Source organism: Littorina saxatilis, linkage group LG7 (genome assembly GCF_037325665.1).
Source record: "Littorina saxatilis isolate snail1 linkage group LG7, US_GU_Lsax_2.0, whole genome shotgun sequence".
In the NCBI taxonomy this organism is placed as follows: Eukaryota; Metazoa; Mollusca; class Gastropoda; order Littorinimorpha; family Littorinidae; genus Littorina; species Littorina saxatilis.
The window spans coordinates 39062471-39080455 of NC_090251.1; the positions used below are offsets into that span (position 1 = coordinate 39062471).

The window sequence follows — 17985 nt, forward strand, 5'->3', positions numbered from 1 at the left end:
AGTCAATAACGAAGTCGGGCGAAGGTTAATGCAAATTTTCAAAGCCACCGATGCTAGATAAACGTTTATCGCTGAGACATACAAAGCATAAAAATATGATCATTGGTAAAGATGTCATTTTACTAAATGAAATCGGCAAAACATTCCGACTTAGCACAAAAAGCAGCTATGCTGTCGCGTTTTTGGAACATGTCCAGGTGGTAGGATACCGTTAGCGAATGTAAAAGCCTGGGCCGATATGTGATATTTTACATAAAAAAGAAAGAACCTTAAAGCTCCAATTCATGATTTACACTTAAATCAGAGTTGTTCCCAGTCTCACAGGACAAAACTAAAGAGGTCAGTTGGACCTGGGTTAAAAAATGTATAGGTCCAAATATCGTGGCTTTGCCTGTTTGGTAAGTAAAGTTATGGCCAGAAGACCTCCTACATATCAAAACTATCAGGTGGTCGACTGGCCAGGGGTCAGACGAATGCGTCAGATCAAAAAAGTATGTGTCGATGACCAAAGACAAAGGCCTTGGAACAAAGCTGCCAAATAAAACAAGCCGCATTCACAGAAGGATCATGTTTTGTCTTAAATAACAAACACAGCTGATACTCGCACTCATTGTCAACATGATTCTAAAAACCAAAATGGAAAGGCTCACACAAAATAAACAGCCAGGAAAGTTGTGAATTCAGACATTTGGAATGTAATGTCAAGAGCACATGATTTCAAGGTAAAAGCCAGAAATTCTAACATAAAAATAGCCCTTATCTTCACAGTGAAATGGAACCCACTTTTAAGGCACACTTCCCCCCCCCCCCCCCCCCCCCCCTCCTTCCCCAACATTTTTGTTCCTCCTGTAAGACCTTTCTTTCTTTCTTTATTTGGTGTTTAACGTCGCTTTCAACCGTTCAAGGTTATATCGCGACGGGAAAAGGGGGGAGATGGGATAGAGCCACTTGTTAATTGTTTCTTGTTCACAAAAGCACTAATCAAAAAATTGCTCCAGGGGCTTGCAACGTAGTACAATATATGACCTTACTGGGAGAATGCAAGTTTCCAGTACAAAGGACTTAACATTCCTTACATGTATACTGCTTGACTAAAATCTGTACAAGAAACACTTAACAAGGGTAAAAGGATAAACAGAATCCATTAGTCGCCTCTTACGACATGCTGGGGAGCATCGGGTAAATTCTTCCCCCTAACCCGCGGGGGGTCTATGAGACCTTAATTTTTCAGATTTTCGGAACATAGACTGTAAATTTACCTCCATTTTAAGACTCCCTCCTTCTCCCATTTTGGAGATCTTACAAGGAGGATTAACCAATCATACTGATAGGCTAATGAATAAGAAAAACACAGACAAAACCATAAATACTTGGAGATGGCCGAGTACAAGTTAACATTTTGGGCATGGACTTTTCACAGGACAGTTGCATGTTACTACGCACATACAAATTCTTGAGGCACTACTCTTTCTATACTGCTATTGACTTTTTCTCTAGAAGACAATTTCTAATAATGTCAAACGTCAATACAGTGTACAAGATTTGAGAAACTAACACGATAAAATTCAAAAGATACAATTGAATTGCAAAAAGCGTTCAGCACCAAACCTTACCACATTCAGTTGAGCAACGGCAGTAGTGTACTGACTAGGTACTGATATAAGGCAATTTTGAGTTTGTGGACCAAACGAAATGTCGAGGGAAGCCAACATTCAAAACTGACTCCAGCAAATGGTGACAATCGCCTAAAGGTCTAACTATTACAAAGAAAACGCTTTGCAAAACACACTTGCTCTTCTTTACCATGGTTTAGTCATCAACAGTTTCCCCTTATATCTCAGCGGACGGAAATGCAGTGCAAAGAGAAAAAGGAAAAGACAAAAACAATTATTCTAAAAACACTGATGTCAGAGACACGATTCTGTTCCTGCAGAAGAACGAGGCACAAGTGAACGAAGCCTTCGGCAAATTCAAATCAAAGACAAATAACATGCACCTGCATCATTCAGAACATTAAGCTTCATAATTGCCTTGGACAACTCATAAAATTGTATTTACAGTTTGTTTCTTATTGGAATATTTAGTTTTCTTGTTCAAAATATTAACAACCATGATGTGAAAGACCATAATATGTACAGCAATATTACAAATACAATACACATTTTTCATGGCAGCTGTGGAAGTAAGCTGCACGTCTTTAACATGAAAACATTGGCAACAAAATTTGAGATCTTTAGTTTTAAATTAGCACAAAATGGGAAAAAAATCTCAAATTAAATAATATTGCAAACAAGGAATTTGCCTAATGTGATGATTTTGAAGACAGTTACTTTAGGATTGGGTCTTCTTGATCAAGGTCACAACCTACCTATGTTGTACATCAGTTTCACACCACCTTCACAATCATCTTTTGATAATTTTCCCTAAACACAAGAATTTCAGTCTTCTACTGATAAAAGTTTGTCAACGCAAGAATTCAGGTCTATCCTAGCAGTTAAAAACAAAAACAAACATATGCATATCTCATACTTATTACAGAGGAATAAAAATTTAAAAAATATTCCAAAGAATACACAGCTGCAATGAACATGGTGGCAGGATTAACTTCTTGAATAGTAGATACTCAAAATGGCAGTGTAATAACTCAAAAAATGAATCACTTCTGGGGTCATGGTACTTATAAACTGTGTCGTGTAAAGTTGTTGGTTGAGAGAGAAACATTTGCAGAAATTCAGCTGTGTTTCAGAATCAGACTCATTTGGCACTACTGTACCAAAAGGTAATCTTATCACGTTTAGTGACAAGAAATAGCTTCTTGTAGTTCAGTCCTAAGTTCTAGGTATGTGAAAAGAAAAATCCTTTAAAAGATGCGCTACCTACAGTGCAGCTACTACTAGTAGCTCAATCTAAACAAACAAAAGTCAGACATAATAAAATGTTGAAGACATCCCAAAAGTGAACAAAAACTTAAGCCTAGACCTACAAGCAGAGCGCATGTTCAAAAAATAAACAATCCTAAGCATAAAACAAAACTAAGTCAGAGTGTGACTTAAAGCTCACTGTAATATGGCTTTTCCTGTGAAGAACCAACAGAAATAACTCATCAGTTTGTAACTGCACCACAAAACTGAACATGTACACAATAATAAGTAAAAACAAATAATAGTAATAAAAACATCATACACAAAAACCAGCTAACCGACATTGGAGATTTTCCCTAGCTGAAATCAAACTTCACACATATTTTCACTTCAAACCAAAAACACCCCCAGCCTTAGTATCTACCAGGGGTGGGACTCTCTTGTGGTGAAAAAAAGAGAAAATCCCTTTTTTTCTAAGGGGGTTTGGCTCCCTCGATTTTTTTTTAAATGGTACATTAACATCTGTGCAATCTGGTCCATTCTGGGACTAAAATTCAACTCGTAAAAAAGACATTACAAAACACCCCCCACTTTCACACAACAACGGTAACATTGTAATGGCGCATACTTACGTAATGAACCATGTATCCATAATACAATACTGGCAATAGTATGATTCAATGCATTGTAACTCAAAATGACTATTAGTTATCAGGAGTTTTCAGTCAGCACAATTTAACTCTCAAGCCTCCAGTGTTCTGTTCCATCTTCACTTCTCTCCATATCATTCAGTCAAGAAGTTATAGATACTGTGATGAAATGGGACGCGGAAAAATAGATTACTCCAGCGGAATTCGTAAGTTGTGTCCGCGAAAATCCGCAGATTCGCGAAAAAGTCCCACCCCTAACCTACAATGCAAATAATTCACAGAGCTCACTGGAAACCGGACTGAACACTGCCAATAAGATTTGATTTTCAACACAGCCTGACAACTTTCACATCATACAGTCTCCTCATAAATGACAAAATAAAGATACATCAGACAACACGGTTCAGTACACATCACCCTTTAAAGAATAAACCTGGCTTTTCAGCGTGGACAAAAATATTTCAGTCAGCTCAGCAGGTTTGACAAAGTCCTACAGTTCAAGATACAGCTCAAAGAGCATGTCATTCTTGGCAAAACAGTTCAGCGAATGCTCATGTCAACATTCAGATTAGGTTCCTCCAATCAGTTCAGCAGGTTTGGTGCGACAGTTCAAAACCACGCTTAAAACACTTACAGTGGTGAAACAAATCAGCGAAATGCACATGTCAAGGTAAAGAACGAGTTCCTCTACTCAGTTGAGGGCAGACAGAGTGCGGGGTGGTGTCACTCCAAACAGATTTGATCGCACAGCGGACGGAGCAGCAGAATGGATGCGACCGGGACTAGACGTGAAGAAACTGCCATGATAGCTGTTGGCCACTCCAACTCTTTGACCTGAAATGAGATTAGGGGTCTACATTAGACAACAAAACAGACATCAAGATCTTTCATCACAACCGGATCCTGTTCCAAATTCAAACATCAAGGACAGAAGTTATTCCACTCAACGCATTAGCTATCCATAATTATTAATCATCAACCGCACCTTTTTCTTCTTTCAATTTTAAACACTGTCCTATCCACTTTCAAATTATTTTGCCTGCTTGTTCACTAAGTTACACAAAGCCTTCACCTTAAGTACAACCACAAGACATCAGCCTTTTAATCGGGAGGTCGTGAGTTCAAATCCCAGCCGCTGCCGCCTGGTGGGTTCAGGGCTGAGATTTTTCCGATCTCCCAGGTCAACTTATGTGCAAGTGATGGGACTCGACATGAAATGTTCAGGCCACTGAATCATTTTCGTGCTGTTCCCATTCCACCTGGGAGGGACCTAAGCTTGGGGGTCGAGTGTGACAGGGAGACTACCGTCGCCCTTCACAGCAGACTCTGCAGAGTTGTTCGCCTTAGAAGTTGTGGGCTTTCCTTGCATGTACCCGTAAGTTGTCCTCACTGTAAAAGTGCAAAGGTCGAATCTATTTATCGAAAAATCCACTGTCATCTATCTCTATATATTTATATATATAGATAGATATATACGGCTTCTGTGTGTGTGTGTGTGTGTGTGTGGAGGCAACACCTGTGGATTGTAGAGTTCTGTTTGTGATGGGGTCTGGCGGCTTTTGTCTGTCTGTATGTTCTGGCATTTGAGAAGCCATAACAGATAATATAGGGCTTAGAAATAAGCTCTAAAATTCTCAATCCCGTTTGAGAGGACTTCGCCTTCAAAGGTGATTGTGGTGAACCGCCACGCTGTCTGTCTCTGTCTCGCGATTCACCCGGGTATTCCTCTAGTAGTAAATACATCAACAAAGTGTGCGTATAATGTTGTATTTCTTTAGTTTCAAAGAAACCACAAAAAAGAAACCAACATGAACAACTTCAGAGCTCTTACTTTGATTACAAACTGCAAGATTTGGATAAAAGTTGAAAAACAAAATGATCGGTTTGATCTAATGCTGATCTTTTGCAGGCTTTAGTTTTTCTTTCAGCGGCATAATTCAGTGCTTCGTCTCGTATCGAAAACAAAAGCAGACGACAAATTTAGTCAGTTGGAGTTGTCTCCCGTACTCCTGTAGCATGCACTGATCCATTGATCTAATAATAATCCACTAGTTTTAGATCAGTGCGCTGCACCGAGACGGTTATACCCAAACGGCGCATACCGCAAACGGTTCGGGAATTCCCGACAAAAGAAAAGATCCACACGCGGCACTGGCAACTTCAGTGTCAGCTGAACACGAGAGCGTTCGGTCTTTTAGAAGATTTGTATCTTGAAATGAAAATTGAATATCGCGCTGTCCGAAGGAATGGAGTAAATATCGGACAATGACCACGCTCAGGCTAAAACGATAGGACATCTGACCGACATGCGGCAATGTGAATCGGACATTTGGGGATTTTCATCGTTATATGTCCGATGCCTGACGCCTAACGACATCCCTGATGCAAAATGGTGCAATATGGTGCTATCTGAGAATTAGCCGCTATATTGTGTTATCTCTGTATGTGTGTGTGTCACTGTGTGTGTGAGTGAGTGTAATCCGATGTAAAGTGTACATTTGGTGGCGCAGTGGTACGTGATCTCAATGCGCCCTTTGACGCACTGAAGGGAATCATGATGGGACATTTTCAGAAGCAATGCGCCAATGGCGCAGGGCGCACTAGTAAATGAAACCCTGTATATGTACAAAAGATATTATTTCAAATGTTTGGCGCAAGTGTGAGTAACATATTCACCTAGCGCATATTATACGGACGTCAGGCTACCTGAGCGGCTGGGTGTGTGAGGCAGGGGTGAGCCATGGGTTGCTATTGGCGACGAGGTCAAGGGTGAATTGGCGAGAAGGTCGACGCTCAGGTTGTCAATATTCTGCATGCCCCATTCCAGTGCCTGAAACATTCAAAGAAAGATGTTTAGTTTCGTTGCAAATACAAATGTAACTTCTTCTTCTTCTTCTTCTGCGTTCGTGGGCTGAAACTCCCACGTACACTCGTGTTTTTGCACGAGTGGAATTTTACGTGTATGACCGTTTTTACCCCGCCATTTAGGCAGCCATACGCCGCTTTCGGAGGAAGCATGCTGGGTATTTTCGTGTTTCTATAACCCACCGAACTCTGACATGGATTACAGGATCTTTTTCGTGCGCACTTGGTCTTGTGCTTGCGTGTACACACGAAGGGGGATAAGCCACTAGCAGGTCTGCACATAAGTTGACCTGGGAGATCGGAAAAATCTCCACACTTAACCCACCAGGCGGCCGCGGCCGGGATTCGAACCCTCGACCTTCCGCTTTGGAGGCCGACGTCTTACCACCACGCCACAGCGCCCGTCGACAAATGTAACAATAATCACATTCACAGCAAAGCCATACTAAGGCCCAAAAAAAATAATAGTCATTTTACGGTAACCCGACCAACCCTATTTTTTTCGTGCGACCCTAGACTTTTTTTTTTGGCATTTGGGGGAAGAAAAAAGAAAAAAAAACCAACTTTTTTTTTGTTTTTTTGGCAAAATAACTTAAAAATATGGTTTTTTGGAGAAAGAAAAAAAATATTAAAAAAATATCCCGACCTACTACCGACCCTATTTTTGGGGCCTATGTTACCGTAAACAGACCTATTTTTTTTGGGGCCTAATACATCTCAATCTGTAACATAACTGACTCACTCAGGTTATTGAGAAATACTGGTAAGATGTTGAAAGCGAAAATATAACATCCCCACAAACACAGATTGTAAACCCCAATGAAAGGGTCTCTAATGAAGGCAAAAAACCCTACAGATTCAATATGGAATGTATTAAATTAATGGCTTCTGAAATACCAATACCTCCAAATAATTAAGCTGAAAAACTGGTAAAATGTTGAAAGTGAAAATAAAAACGTACAAACACGGACACAGATTTTAGCCCCAATAAAACAGTCTACTAAAGGCAAAATAAACACTAGATTCAATATGAAATGCATTCAAAATGTTTCAATTGAAGGCTTCTGAAATACCAATACCAGACCTGAAAGTGGCGAGTATTTTACTTACCATGGCGAGTAGAAACATATAACTGGCGAGTAGAAATGTAAATCTACTCGCCAAATGTGAGTTAAGTTGCTGAAACAAATGGTTGGTTTGGCGAGTAAAATTTGCTTTCTGGCTGGTAAATTTTGAGAAGCACTAGCCCAAGGCCAGTGCACCATTTTGTGGACTTTCAGCGCTGAATACCTACAAATAATTAGGCTAAAAGTAAAACAGACACATATGGTCAGGAATTACATCCCCAAACATCAATCCATTCAAAACAAAACCACTTTCAAGCGACAATTCATTTCTACAGTAGAACCTCCCATAATGACCCCTTCTCTCCAGGGCGGGGATGTAGCTCAGTCGGTAGCGCGCTGGATTTGTATCCAGTTGGCCGCTGTCAGCGTGAGTTCGTCCCCACGTTCGGCGAGAGATTTATTTCTCAGTCAACTTTGTGTGCAGACTCTCCTCGGTGTCCGAACACCCCCGTGTGTACACGCAAGCACAAGACCAAGTGCGCACGAAAAAGATCCTGTAATCCATGTCAGAGTTCGGTGGGTTATAGAAACACGAAAATACCCAGCATGCTTCCTCCGAAAACGGCGTATGGCTGCCTAAATGGCGGGGTAAAAAACTGTCATACACGTAAAATTCCACTCGTGCAAAAAACACGAGTGTACGTGGGAGTTTCAGCCCACGAACGCAGAAGAAGAAGAAGAAGACCCCTTCTAAAAACGACACTGTTTGCTGACCAGTTCTCTGGGCATGGCAGGCCTGAAAGTGGCGAGTAGAAACATGTAAATGGCGAGTAGAAATGTTAATCCATTGCCAAATGCGAGTAAAGTTGCTGAAACAATGGTTGGTTTGGCGAGTAAAAAAAATAATTTGCTCTCTGGCTAGTAAATTATGAGAAGTACTAGCCAAAGGCCAGTGCCCCATTTCGTGGACTTTCAGCGCTGCATGGGCTCCTTTCAGTCCACATTGTAAGTGTAACTAACCTCCAGGGGCCAGTTTCATAAGATAGCAGTGAACCGACTGTGGTTGATCGCCGGGTCACCGAAAAGCGCGTTTCATGAGCGAATCACCGTCACCCGCGGACAACCGCAGTCGACCGACTGTACAGTAATCCGAATGGCCAAGTCGAGGGCTAAATTTAGCAACATTACCACTTCCGTTTGCTCATTCGCCCGTGGAAATGGCCGATTTCGAAAAAAAAACTAGTCTCGGCCCGCTCAAAATAACAATGACCGAGACTTTCAGTAATTCCTTCGCGTGACGTCTAACCCTCTTACGCCATAATGTGACGTCTTCAAGACATAACCCTGACTTGTCTCCTGGATTACTGCGTCATGATAGATACATTTTGAAGAACAATCACAAGGTTTGGCTCACAATCCAAAAAAGTGTGAGCATTCTGCCATTGACTGTGCGGATAATTACATTTATTTTCGGTTTACCGCAGTAAGCCGAACACAGTGTTGGGGGGAGAGCATCACCGTGTTTGGCCGACTTCCGGTGAGACGACCCGCAGTCAGCCGACTGAAATTTTGTTCGTAAAACCCGATAACGTCGGATTACTGTGGTTCTCTCGGACAACTGCAGTTGGTCGACTGTGTTTCTGGCTTATGAAACTGGCCCCTGATGAGCATGCCCTCTTTTATTCAGACGACCTACCTACCAACAAAGAGTCAATAACGACTTTGACCGTTTTACCGGTGAGTTTCAAGTTTGTCATCTCCAAGCACATTATTAGTCATGCATCGGGGACAGACCATAGTGATGCATAGTGTGTGCAAATCTAGTAGTAGTACACTGTCGCTGCGGTTGTCCCAATCTCACCTTTTGCTGACATAATTGAAAGACCGCCTTCGGAGTAGGGTAGGAGAAAGGGGGTGGGAGTGAGTGAGTGGGTAGGCACAGTTTGAACAAGCAACTCAATAATGAAAGCGTGGATACCGCTCTGCTTGCAGACCAGCTTACATTGTTTTTGAAGTTTTTGTAGGTATTCTGTGATTGTGTGCTCACCAACTGAGTGAATGAATAATCCGGAATGAACATTAACAACACTTCTCTTGACTTGAGTTTAGGCCAAAAAGAAAAATATGTCTGTTTCCGGTAACATCGGCGAAAAAAATAGGGTCGGTCGGTCGGTTTTTTTTAATTAAAAAAAACAAACTTTTTCTTACGTTTTGTTAACGTCTTTTTACGTGTGGTTTTTTTTTTAACGCTTCCTTAGTTTACTTACAATTATTTAGCACATGTTTTTGACCTAGATATATTGAAACTAAATAAAGTATACTTGACTTCATTTTTTTATTTTAAAATTTTTTTTTTTAGTTGTGCGAAAAGCGATTTTTTTGTTAGGGTCGGCGCTTAAAAAATAGAGTCGGTCGGTCGGGTTACCGGAAACAGACATATTTTTCTTTTTGGCCTTATGAGTTGTCTTTCAAAGCCCTCTGTTCAACTTTTAAGTTGTTGAGAGGTGGTGTTTACATGGCGACAACAACAACTACACAAACTTTTGATAGCAGAAGATAAAGTTTAAGTCATAGAGAGAAGCAACAAAGGTGAAATTACTGAAACCGCGTTCCGAGGCTCGGAATCCCAAAAAGTCTGGGAGTGGAATAAACAGTAAACAAGGGAGAGTGAACTGCCAAAAAGTTGCCTCCCCTGTTACAAAACTCTACCCTCAAATTCCCAATAAAGATCCCTCCTTTTTACGACTAATTTATCTGGACATCTGCAAGGTTCTTAGTTGGAGGTTTTACTGTACTTACATGACTGAGATATTCCTGGTCCATGTCATGCTGATGCATAGGACTCGCTGCGTACTGGTTGAGAAAATCCTCCACCTGTTTTTGTGGTGTGGACTGAATTTCCTTCTTGATCGTCACAGCAACAGGGGGAGGTTGGGGTGGCGATGGAACGTTTTCATCTTCAGAATCGCTTCCTTTCCGGAACGGCAATCCAGCTTGGCCTTTCTCAATGGCTTCCAAGTTTTCTGAAACATTAAACAGTGAATGTTGGTATAAAATGGAAGTGAAATCTTTCTGACGATGCTGGGACTTATTTTCTCTGGCAAAACGGTTAAAAATCCCCATGCAAGTTAAGGCAGTTTTCGGAAGTTAAGGCAGTTCATGGCATCCTCCTTCTACCCACTACAAAGAAGTTCGGAAGCTATGCCAACATAATGGTAATTGTATTTACAAATGTTGAGGCATTTCACCTGCAACCAAATGGCACCCACGATTGTCTGACTAGTGACTAATCATCTGTACAACTATAAGTATAAGTAACTAAATGTGAAACATGGCAAACCCTTTCCTCTTGACCCTTTTGCGTAGCCTCCATTTGTTTCTGCCAGATAGCTAGACAATCAGATGTGATCAACAATGGAATCAAAACTCTGTCTGACTTATCATTTTAATGGAAAACCTTTGGCATTCTGGTTGCCCTGCATACATTACATGTACAACTGTGGTCTGTACTTTGATAGTCACATAGTCAATGTGGTCTGACTTATAGTTATAACCTATATTCACTATTTACATGGGGGAAAAAAATGTTGGCAGTCTGTCTGCTCTGCATAAAAAATATGGTTTTCTGTATCTGTAATTTTTTGTACTGGCAAATTTCAAAACAATGTTGACCAGCAGCCTGTCCTACAAAGGAGCAGGGTACAGACAGCAATACAATTAAATAACACTGTGCAGTGATGTTCCTAGGACTGGAGGGCAACAGGACAAAATGTCCTGAATCAAAAAACTAATAGGACATCATGTCCTGACTACAAAAAAACAATAGGACATTCAGATCAAGCGAACCAATCATGGCACCTAACCTTTTTAGATGCCAGTGCGGATTTGCGAAAGTTGCTGCAACCAACGGTGAACGAGTTTGAGGCAACGCCATCCTCCTGACAGATGGCGCAGAACATCAGTTCTTTTTCTTTGCTGTAGCTGAGCCAAGGGAACATAGAAAACCAGCTCTGCACAAACTTGCTGGTCGCCCCTACTTTCGTTTCTTGCGTCTCCTCCTGCGTCTCTTTCTGAGGTTGTAGATCTATTGGCTCACCTTCTGAGGCTTCAGTCTCCGACGGTGCCGAAGGCCCTGCAACTTGACTGTCCGTGTCGTCCTTTTTTTTTTAACAAAGCCACTCAAAAGTGTCTGCCCTTTTCCCACGCAAACCTTTTTCTTCGGCGGCATCTTTGCAGAAATGTGGCGGCGGAAATAAAGTGTCGCTGTCAAAAGTAGCGAGAGTTGTGGCTCTTGTAATATTGTTCGGTCCAGAGTTGCGTCCCTTGTGTTATTGTTCGACCGAGAGTGAAAATTGAAGTTCAAGTAGGCCCCGATTCGAACTCGTTTTAACGGGGTTTGATACTTCAGTTTGTACAGATTCTTCTTGCAGTGACCGCTCTAGACGTAATACTATCGGACAATGACCGCTGACTTCGCGATCGGATCGGACATTTGACGGGACAGAGGTGTTTGCAATCGGTCATTTTACAACCTAAATCGGTCTATGACCGATGACCGACGCCTCGGAACATCACTGCTGTGGTATTATATATCGACCTGAGAATGTTGCAATGTAGCTAATAGTGATAATTAAACACATCTTTTTTTTTAACACATAAATATAAGTACCGTATTTGACGGATTACAAGACGCACCGTTTTATAAGCCGCACCCCCGACTTTTAACAAAAAAATTGGGACGAGCCACGTATAGGCCGCGTCACTATATTAGCCGCCGTTGAAAAAAATATAATCAGATCGTGTCAATCAATCAAAACAACCAGGCAAACGAAAGTACGGTATTTGGCGAAATCGGCTCCGAGAATAAACAAGTGAAACAAAGAAGAAAAATGAAAAAGTTTGAAGAAAAATATCACACACACAATTTGTAACCAACACACACATGTAGTCCCGCCCGGAATAAGCTTTTTTGGGATGATTTACGACTTTTGCGCACATTTCGAGCAGACGAAAACACAACATGCCGGCTCTCGCTCCTCCAACTATCGCGAGACACAAAAAAACGAAATCTCGCACACGCGAGATCCTGATACATCCGGTGTTTCTCTGTACGCTATCTTGTCACAACGACTTGTTGACAAACGAAGATTCGCGAAAGAAAGAGAAAAGCGCAGAGTCTTGAGTAGAGAGCAAATAAAGTACCGGTAATCGCTAATCGAGCGAAATAAAAATCCGCGGCGACTTCCATTAGGTGAATGCTATTCAAGTTTAGGTAACGTTTTAGCCGCATATTTTTATGAGCCGCAATGCGATTTTTTTTGAAAAAAAAGTCGCGGCTTGTAGTCCGTCAAATACGGTAACTCTTATAACACACACACACACACAGTGGGTCCAGGATCTTGCAGATGGTGGAAAGCAATTCTGAAGTTAGATCGCGAGACAAGGGATTTTTTCCCAAGAGAACAAACAAATTCTGCCAATGCCATTGTTTTGCGTTACTTTTTTGCAATAAGCTCACCTGGATAAGCCATACTGTTGAGTAGAAGTGCAGGATCTTTCTTCCCCCACTTGGTAATCTCTTCCTCCATCTTTTTCACTTTGGCAGGATTCAGGGCCCACAGGCATCCTTTCTTTGCTCCGCTCGACAGCTTGGGGTTGTCTACCTTGGCAAAACACTTGTTGAGGGAGAGATTGTGCCGAACTGAGTTCTGTGGGAGAGAAAAAAAATCATATTTTACTATAATTGCTGAAATTTTGTTTTATTTTCCTACCCCAACTTTTGACTAGTGTCATCCATAATCTTATACAGCAACAGCTAGAGTTGCAGCAATCTGTGTTAAACTTGCATAACGTCAAAAGGAGAGTAAAATGTTGCATACTACTAGTCACTGAGTCAGTGAGAAATTGTAACAACACTGTGAGTGTGACTGAAGATATTGTAAGTTATTTTTTTGTTACATGTCAAGAAAATGGATACTGTATATCAACATGAGCCGACAGGAAATTAGTGCTATGTCCCCTGGTTGTTAGAAAATAATAAATGTCCCTGTAAAGTCTGTAAAATGGAATTTTGTCATTTTTGATTTTTGTTTTGGGAGTTACAAAAAAGTACCAGGGTCAGTAGAAAAAAAGGGTCTCTTGGGGAATAGGAAACATTAATGTTTGTCTTGGCCTTATAGTAGTTTGCACATTTTCACTCTCAAATGAATCATGCAATGTTTAACTTTTAGCAATTTTCCAACTCAGTTACTAAGTTCAATGAGTTACTCATACTGGTGTTAATAATGTGCATGCCTTTATCTTGCAAAAATATATTCAATGTTTAGGTACAACATTCAAACTGACGAAATAGAATACAATTAGTGATATAAAACACTCTGAAAAAGTTAAATGGGCTTCAGGACTTCTGGAGAATGACCTCTAATTTCAACAGAAAAATATAATAGATGACACATTGTATCATGTGATGTATTTAACTAAAATTCCCCCTCTTTTCAAAACATAAAAGGCATTGAAAAGCTTGTTACATGTAATATATACGTTTATTGTACAAAGCTTTTTTAGCGACAGACTATCCGTGTACTTTTCAGAACCACCAGCCCAAGCCCGAAACCGAAAGTGCAAATTCGAAACCAGGAAGTTCGATACTGAGTAAGCCAATCACAGCAGCGTTAGCAGTTATCCACCTGTGTCACTGACCATGTGACTGAATGGCCCAATCAACGCCCACAATATAATGCCACTTGACAGGTGGCGAGACTTACTCCCCCTAAGGCACCCCCTCCTCCTTCTCCCCGGAGAATTGAACTCGGAAAATCGAACAAAGACCCTGTCGTTTGTTCTTTTTAGTCATGGTACGTACCTTCCATCCGTCCGGCGCAGTTTTGAAGTACGGAAAATTCTCACTGCAAACAAATAAGAACAGAATTTTGTGAGCTAGTCGATGAACTGAGCACTTTCCCAACAACACACCCTCACGCCTGCACATTTACTGTAATCCCCCACCCCTTTGGAGCGCTGTTTAGAACTTTGATGTCAGCCTTTAGTTTTGTCGACAGTGCTGTGACATAACACGACCGATAGCTCTCCCTTTCTCTGCAGGCGACGTGTAGCTCGCCGAGTTCGAATGTCCCGCAGCTGTCAGCACGTCGTAACGGCCGAGTGGCCAGCCATAAAACTGCCCCCCCCCCCCCTCTTTGTTTTCGCAGTGGGAGCAAACTGTGAAGATGTTATTCTGATAAAAGGATACGAAACTTCCACATGTTGGATGTTAATGTAAACATCTGTCAAGGTGTGTGGGGGAGATGAGACCGAGAGGGCAGCTTTTGCAATTTTCCGAATTATCAAATGTCATGCTATTCAATTTGTTGTCAATGAGGTGTTCATCCTGGTTCACATAATAATGAAGAAAGAAAAAAAAAACCACAATAAACAACACTCTTAGACTTCAAATGCTGATATTGCTTTTGAATGAAAAAATGGTTACATAGCCTATACAGACTAAGTCAAGACTACCAAATCCTTCATTTTCTGAAATTTACAAATCATCATAGTTCATACATGTATGTATTTGAAAATAACTTCTGCAAGAAGACCACACATTTGATTAGCCCAACCTCCTTCCTCCCCCCACCCCCAAATAGACTATAGTGATGGAAAAGGTAACTTGTCAAGTAAAGAAAGGAAAACATTTATTATTGAGACACTCTATTTGTATGATGATTGATATATATATATATATATGTGCACGTCCTAGATACTGGGAAATACTATGGGTTGTCAACTTTGAATGACTGTCACAATATCTCTGAGCAATGGATGACAAAGGGGATGCTTTGATGTCAAAGGGGATGGATTTGACTTACTGTAACAACCAAGTTTGGGTTTCCAAACATTGCTGTGGGTTTTAAACGATTTAATTTTTAGCCAAAATGCCCCCAAAACAGCACCTAAAACTGGGACAAAAATACACCAGTCTGTGTTGCAGCTGTACATAATGGAGAATAAAGCTCTGTGAATTTTATTGTGATGTTTATGGGTCAGCTGAAGGATTATTCTCGACATACACACTCAAGAATTACATCTATTTTTCTTCTTCTGGGAGTTTGATCGGCAAAGAAAACACGTAATCGTGGGTTACCGTCGTTTCCGGTTTCAACTTCATAAAAAAATGCGATCTGCTGAACAAAGGAAACCTCAAAGTTATTCAAAGTCATTATTTATTTATTTCAACAACATTTAGGTTTTCAAAACACAGCACTACGGTAGGAAACAAATTTATTTCAGCTTATAATCGCGCTTGAATGTACCCCACCCTTGTTTCGTTTCCATCTGTAATGCACGAAAGCATGGCCACAGCAGACGACAAATCCCGCATTGCCTATCACACACGCGTTGTGAGATCGCGGGAACACCGTGGAAAGTTCCATTCATGACGTTTGACCCGGTCATGTGAATAGACAATGAGAATTTATCCACCCAATCGTATTCGTTTCCGGTTTTTGAGACGTAACTCACGACAGACCACGCTGTATCTTCACTGTTTGAGACCTGTAAAATCTTTTTTGACAATTGTACCATATATTCATCGACGAATTTTGCGATATTTTGCTGATTAAAGCTTGATCTGGTGCAAAGTTTGAGCAGCACATGTGTTCTCATGATCGGCGCCATTATGAAATTTTCGATTCTTCTGCAACGCACGATCGACAATCGATTAATTCTCTCATTTAGGATTGTCGCTTATGGAAACTTGAAAATTTCAAACTTTCATGTATGCATAGTTATCTATCTATGTAGTCCACATGCAATAATCAAGTTTTAGTTCTTTTCTTTGGAAATAAAAGACATTACGAACTATGGTTTCCATGAAACTCACGACAGTATTATCTCTATACACATAAACCCAGTGAGCACAGATCGAAAACTTTTTGCTCACTTAAATCTTTCTATCATGTATTAAAACCCAAAAGGGTGCCCAAAAGGCTAGTTGCTACATTTGACCTACAAAAAACACTTTTGCGCCTGGAAATTGCGTGGGTTACGGTTTCCACTTTCTACTTCGATCTAGTTAACTTATGGAAACTTGTAATTTCAAACTTTCATGTTTGCATATTTATTTATCAATGTTGTCCACATGCAAATTGCAATAATCAAGTTTTAGTTCTTTTCTTTGGAAATAAAAGACATTACAAACTATGGTTTCCATGTAACTCACGACAGTATTATCTCTATACACATAAACCCAGTGAGCACAGATCGAAAACTTTTTGCTCACTTAAATCTTTCTATCATGTATTAAAACCCAAAAGGGTGCCCAAAAGGCTAGTTGCTACATTTGACCTACAAGAAAAACTTTTGCACCTGGAAATTGCGTGGGTTACGGTTTCCACTTTCTACTTCGATCTAGTTAACTTATGGAAACTTGTAATTTCAAACTTTCATGTTTGCATATTTATTTATCAATGTTGTCCACATGCCACATGCAATAACTGAGCTAAAGTTCTTTCCTGTGGGATATTGAAGCCTAAAGTGGAAACCATGTAACCCACGACATAGAGCGTACTGCATGTGTCTAATTGTCATTTCTAAAGAAACCCCGATATGAAAGGTCCTCTCTTTGACAGAAAAAGATACAGGCATGTCTTTTGCACTTAAAAAAGAGTATTTCACTCAATTCAGTCCTACTTTTTTTCCTGGTGTCCATGTCCCATAGTTGTGACCCAGTATCTAGGATGTGCACATATATATATATATTTAGAAAGCGATTTTGAGCATGCTAAATATGACGGACCTATAACAAATCTAAACAAGTCTCGTAAGGCGAAAATACATTTAGTCAAGCTCAGTCAAACTCACAGAATGAAACTGAACGCAAAGCATTTTTTCCGCAAGACCGTACACTCGTAGCATCGTCTGTCCACCGCTCGTGGCAAAGGCAGTAAAATTAACAATCCAGAAAAGCGCGGTAGCGGTTGAGCTGAGGAGGATAGCCCGTTTTTCTATATCTCTATTCTTTTTAACTCTCTGAACGTGTTTTTAATCCAAACATATCATATCTATATGTTTTTGGAATCAGGAACGGACAAGGAATAAGATGAAATTGTTTTTAAATCGATTTCGGAAATTTAATTTTAATCATAATTTTTATATTTTTAATTTTCAGAGCTTGTTTTTAATCCGAAAATAACATAATTATATGTTTTGGGAATCAGAAAATGATGAAGAATACGATAAACGTAATTTTGGATCGTTTTATAAAAAAATATTTTTCATTACAATTTTCAGATTTTTAATGACCAAAGTCATTAAATAAATTTTAAGCCTCCAAGCTGAAATGCAATACCAAAGTCCCGCCTTCGTCGAAGATTGCTTGGCCAACATTTCAATCAATTTGAGGGCCGACCCTATAACTTTTTATTACATTTGTCCAAAAAAATTAAAAAACCCAAGAAAACGAGTGCAGAAAACGCAATGAAAGCGAAAGCGGTCGAGTCGTCATGCAGACGACAGACAATGCAAGGGAAATTATTAAAAAGGCCC

At 40.4% G+C, this 17985-nt stretch overlaps 2 protein-coding genes across 3 annotated transcripts in view; one reads left to right on the forward strand and one right to left on the reverse strand.

Moving 5' to 3' along the window:
- The window catches only part of LOC138971428 (forkhead box protein N4-like), a 20324-nt gene continuing 2339 nt past the window's right edge, over positions 1-17985 (reverse strand). The window contains exons 2-6 of one of the 2 annotated variants that reach the window (XM_070344156.1): positions 14306-14348; positions 12962-13151; positions 10243-10466; positions 6218-6341; positions 1-4345 (exon numbers count right to left, since the gene is read on the reverse strand). In XM_070344156.1, the coding sequence (XP_070200257.1) occupies positions 4203-4345; positions 6218-6341; positions 10243-10466; positions 12962-13151; positions 14306-14348 (724 nt within the window). In that variant the 3' untranslated portion in view covers positions 1-4202. Of the gene's footprint in view, positions 4346-6187; positions 6342-10242; positions 10467-12961; positions 13152-14305; positions 14349-17985 lie in introns of both variants that reach the window. The other variant, XM_070344157.1, reaches the window with a different exon arrangement.
- The window catches only part of LOC138971429 (nitric oxide synthase-interacting protein-like), a 19304-nt gene continuing 15597 nt past the window's right edge, over positions 14279-17985 (forward strand). Inside the window, exon 1 of the mRNA XM_070344159.1 lies at positions 14279-14297. The gene's annotated coding sequence lies outside the window, so the exon portion shown is untranslated. The remainder of the gene's footprint in view (positions 14298-17985) is intronic.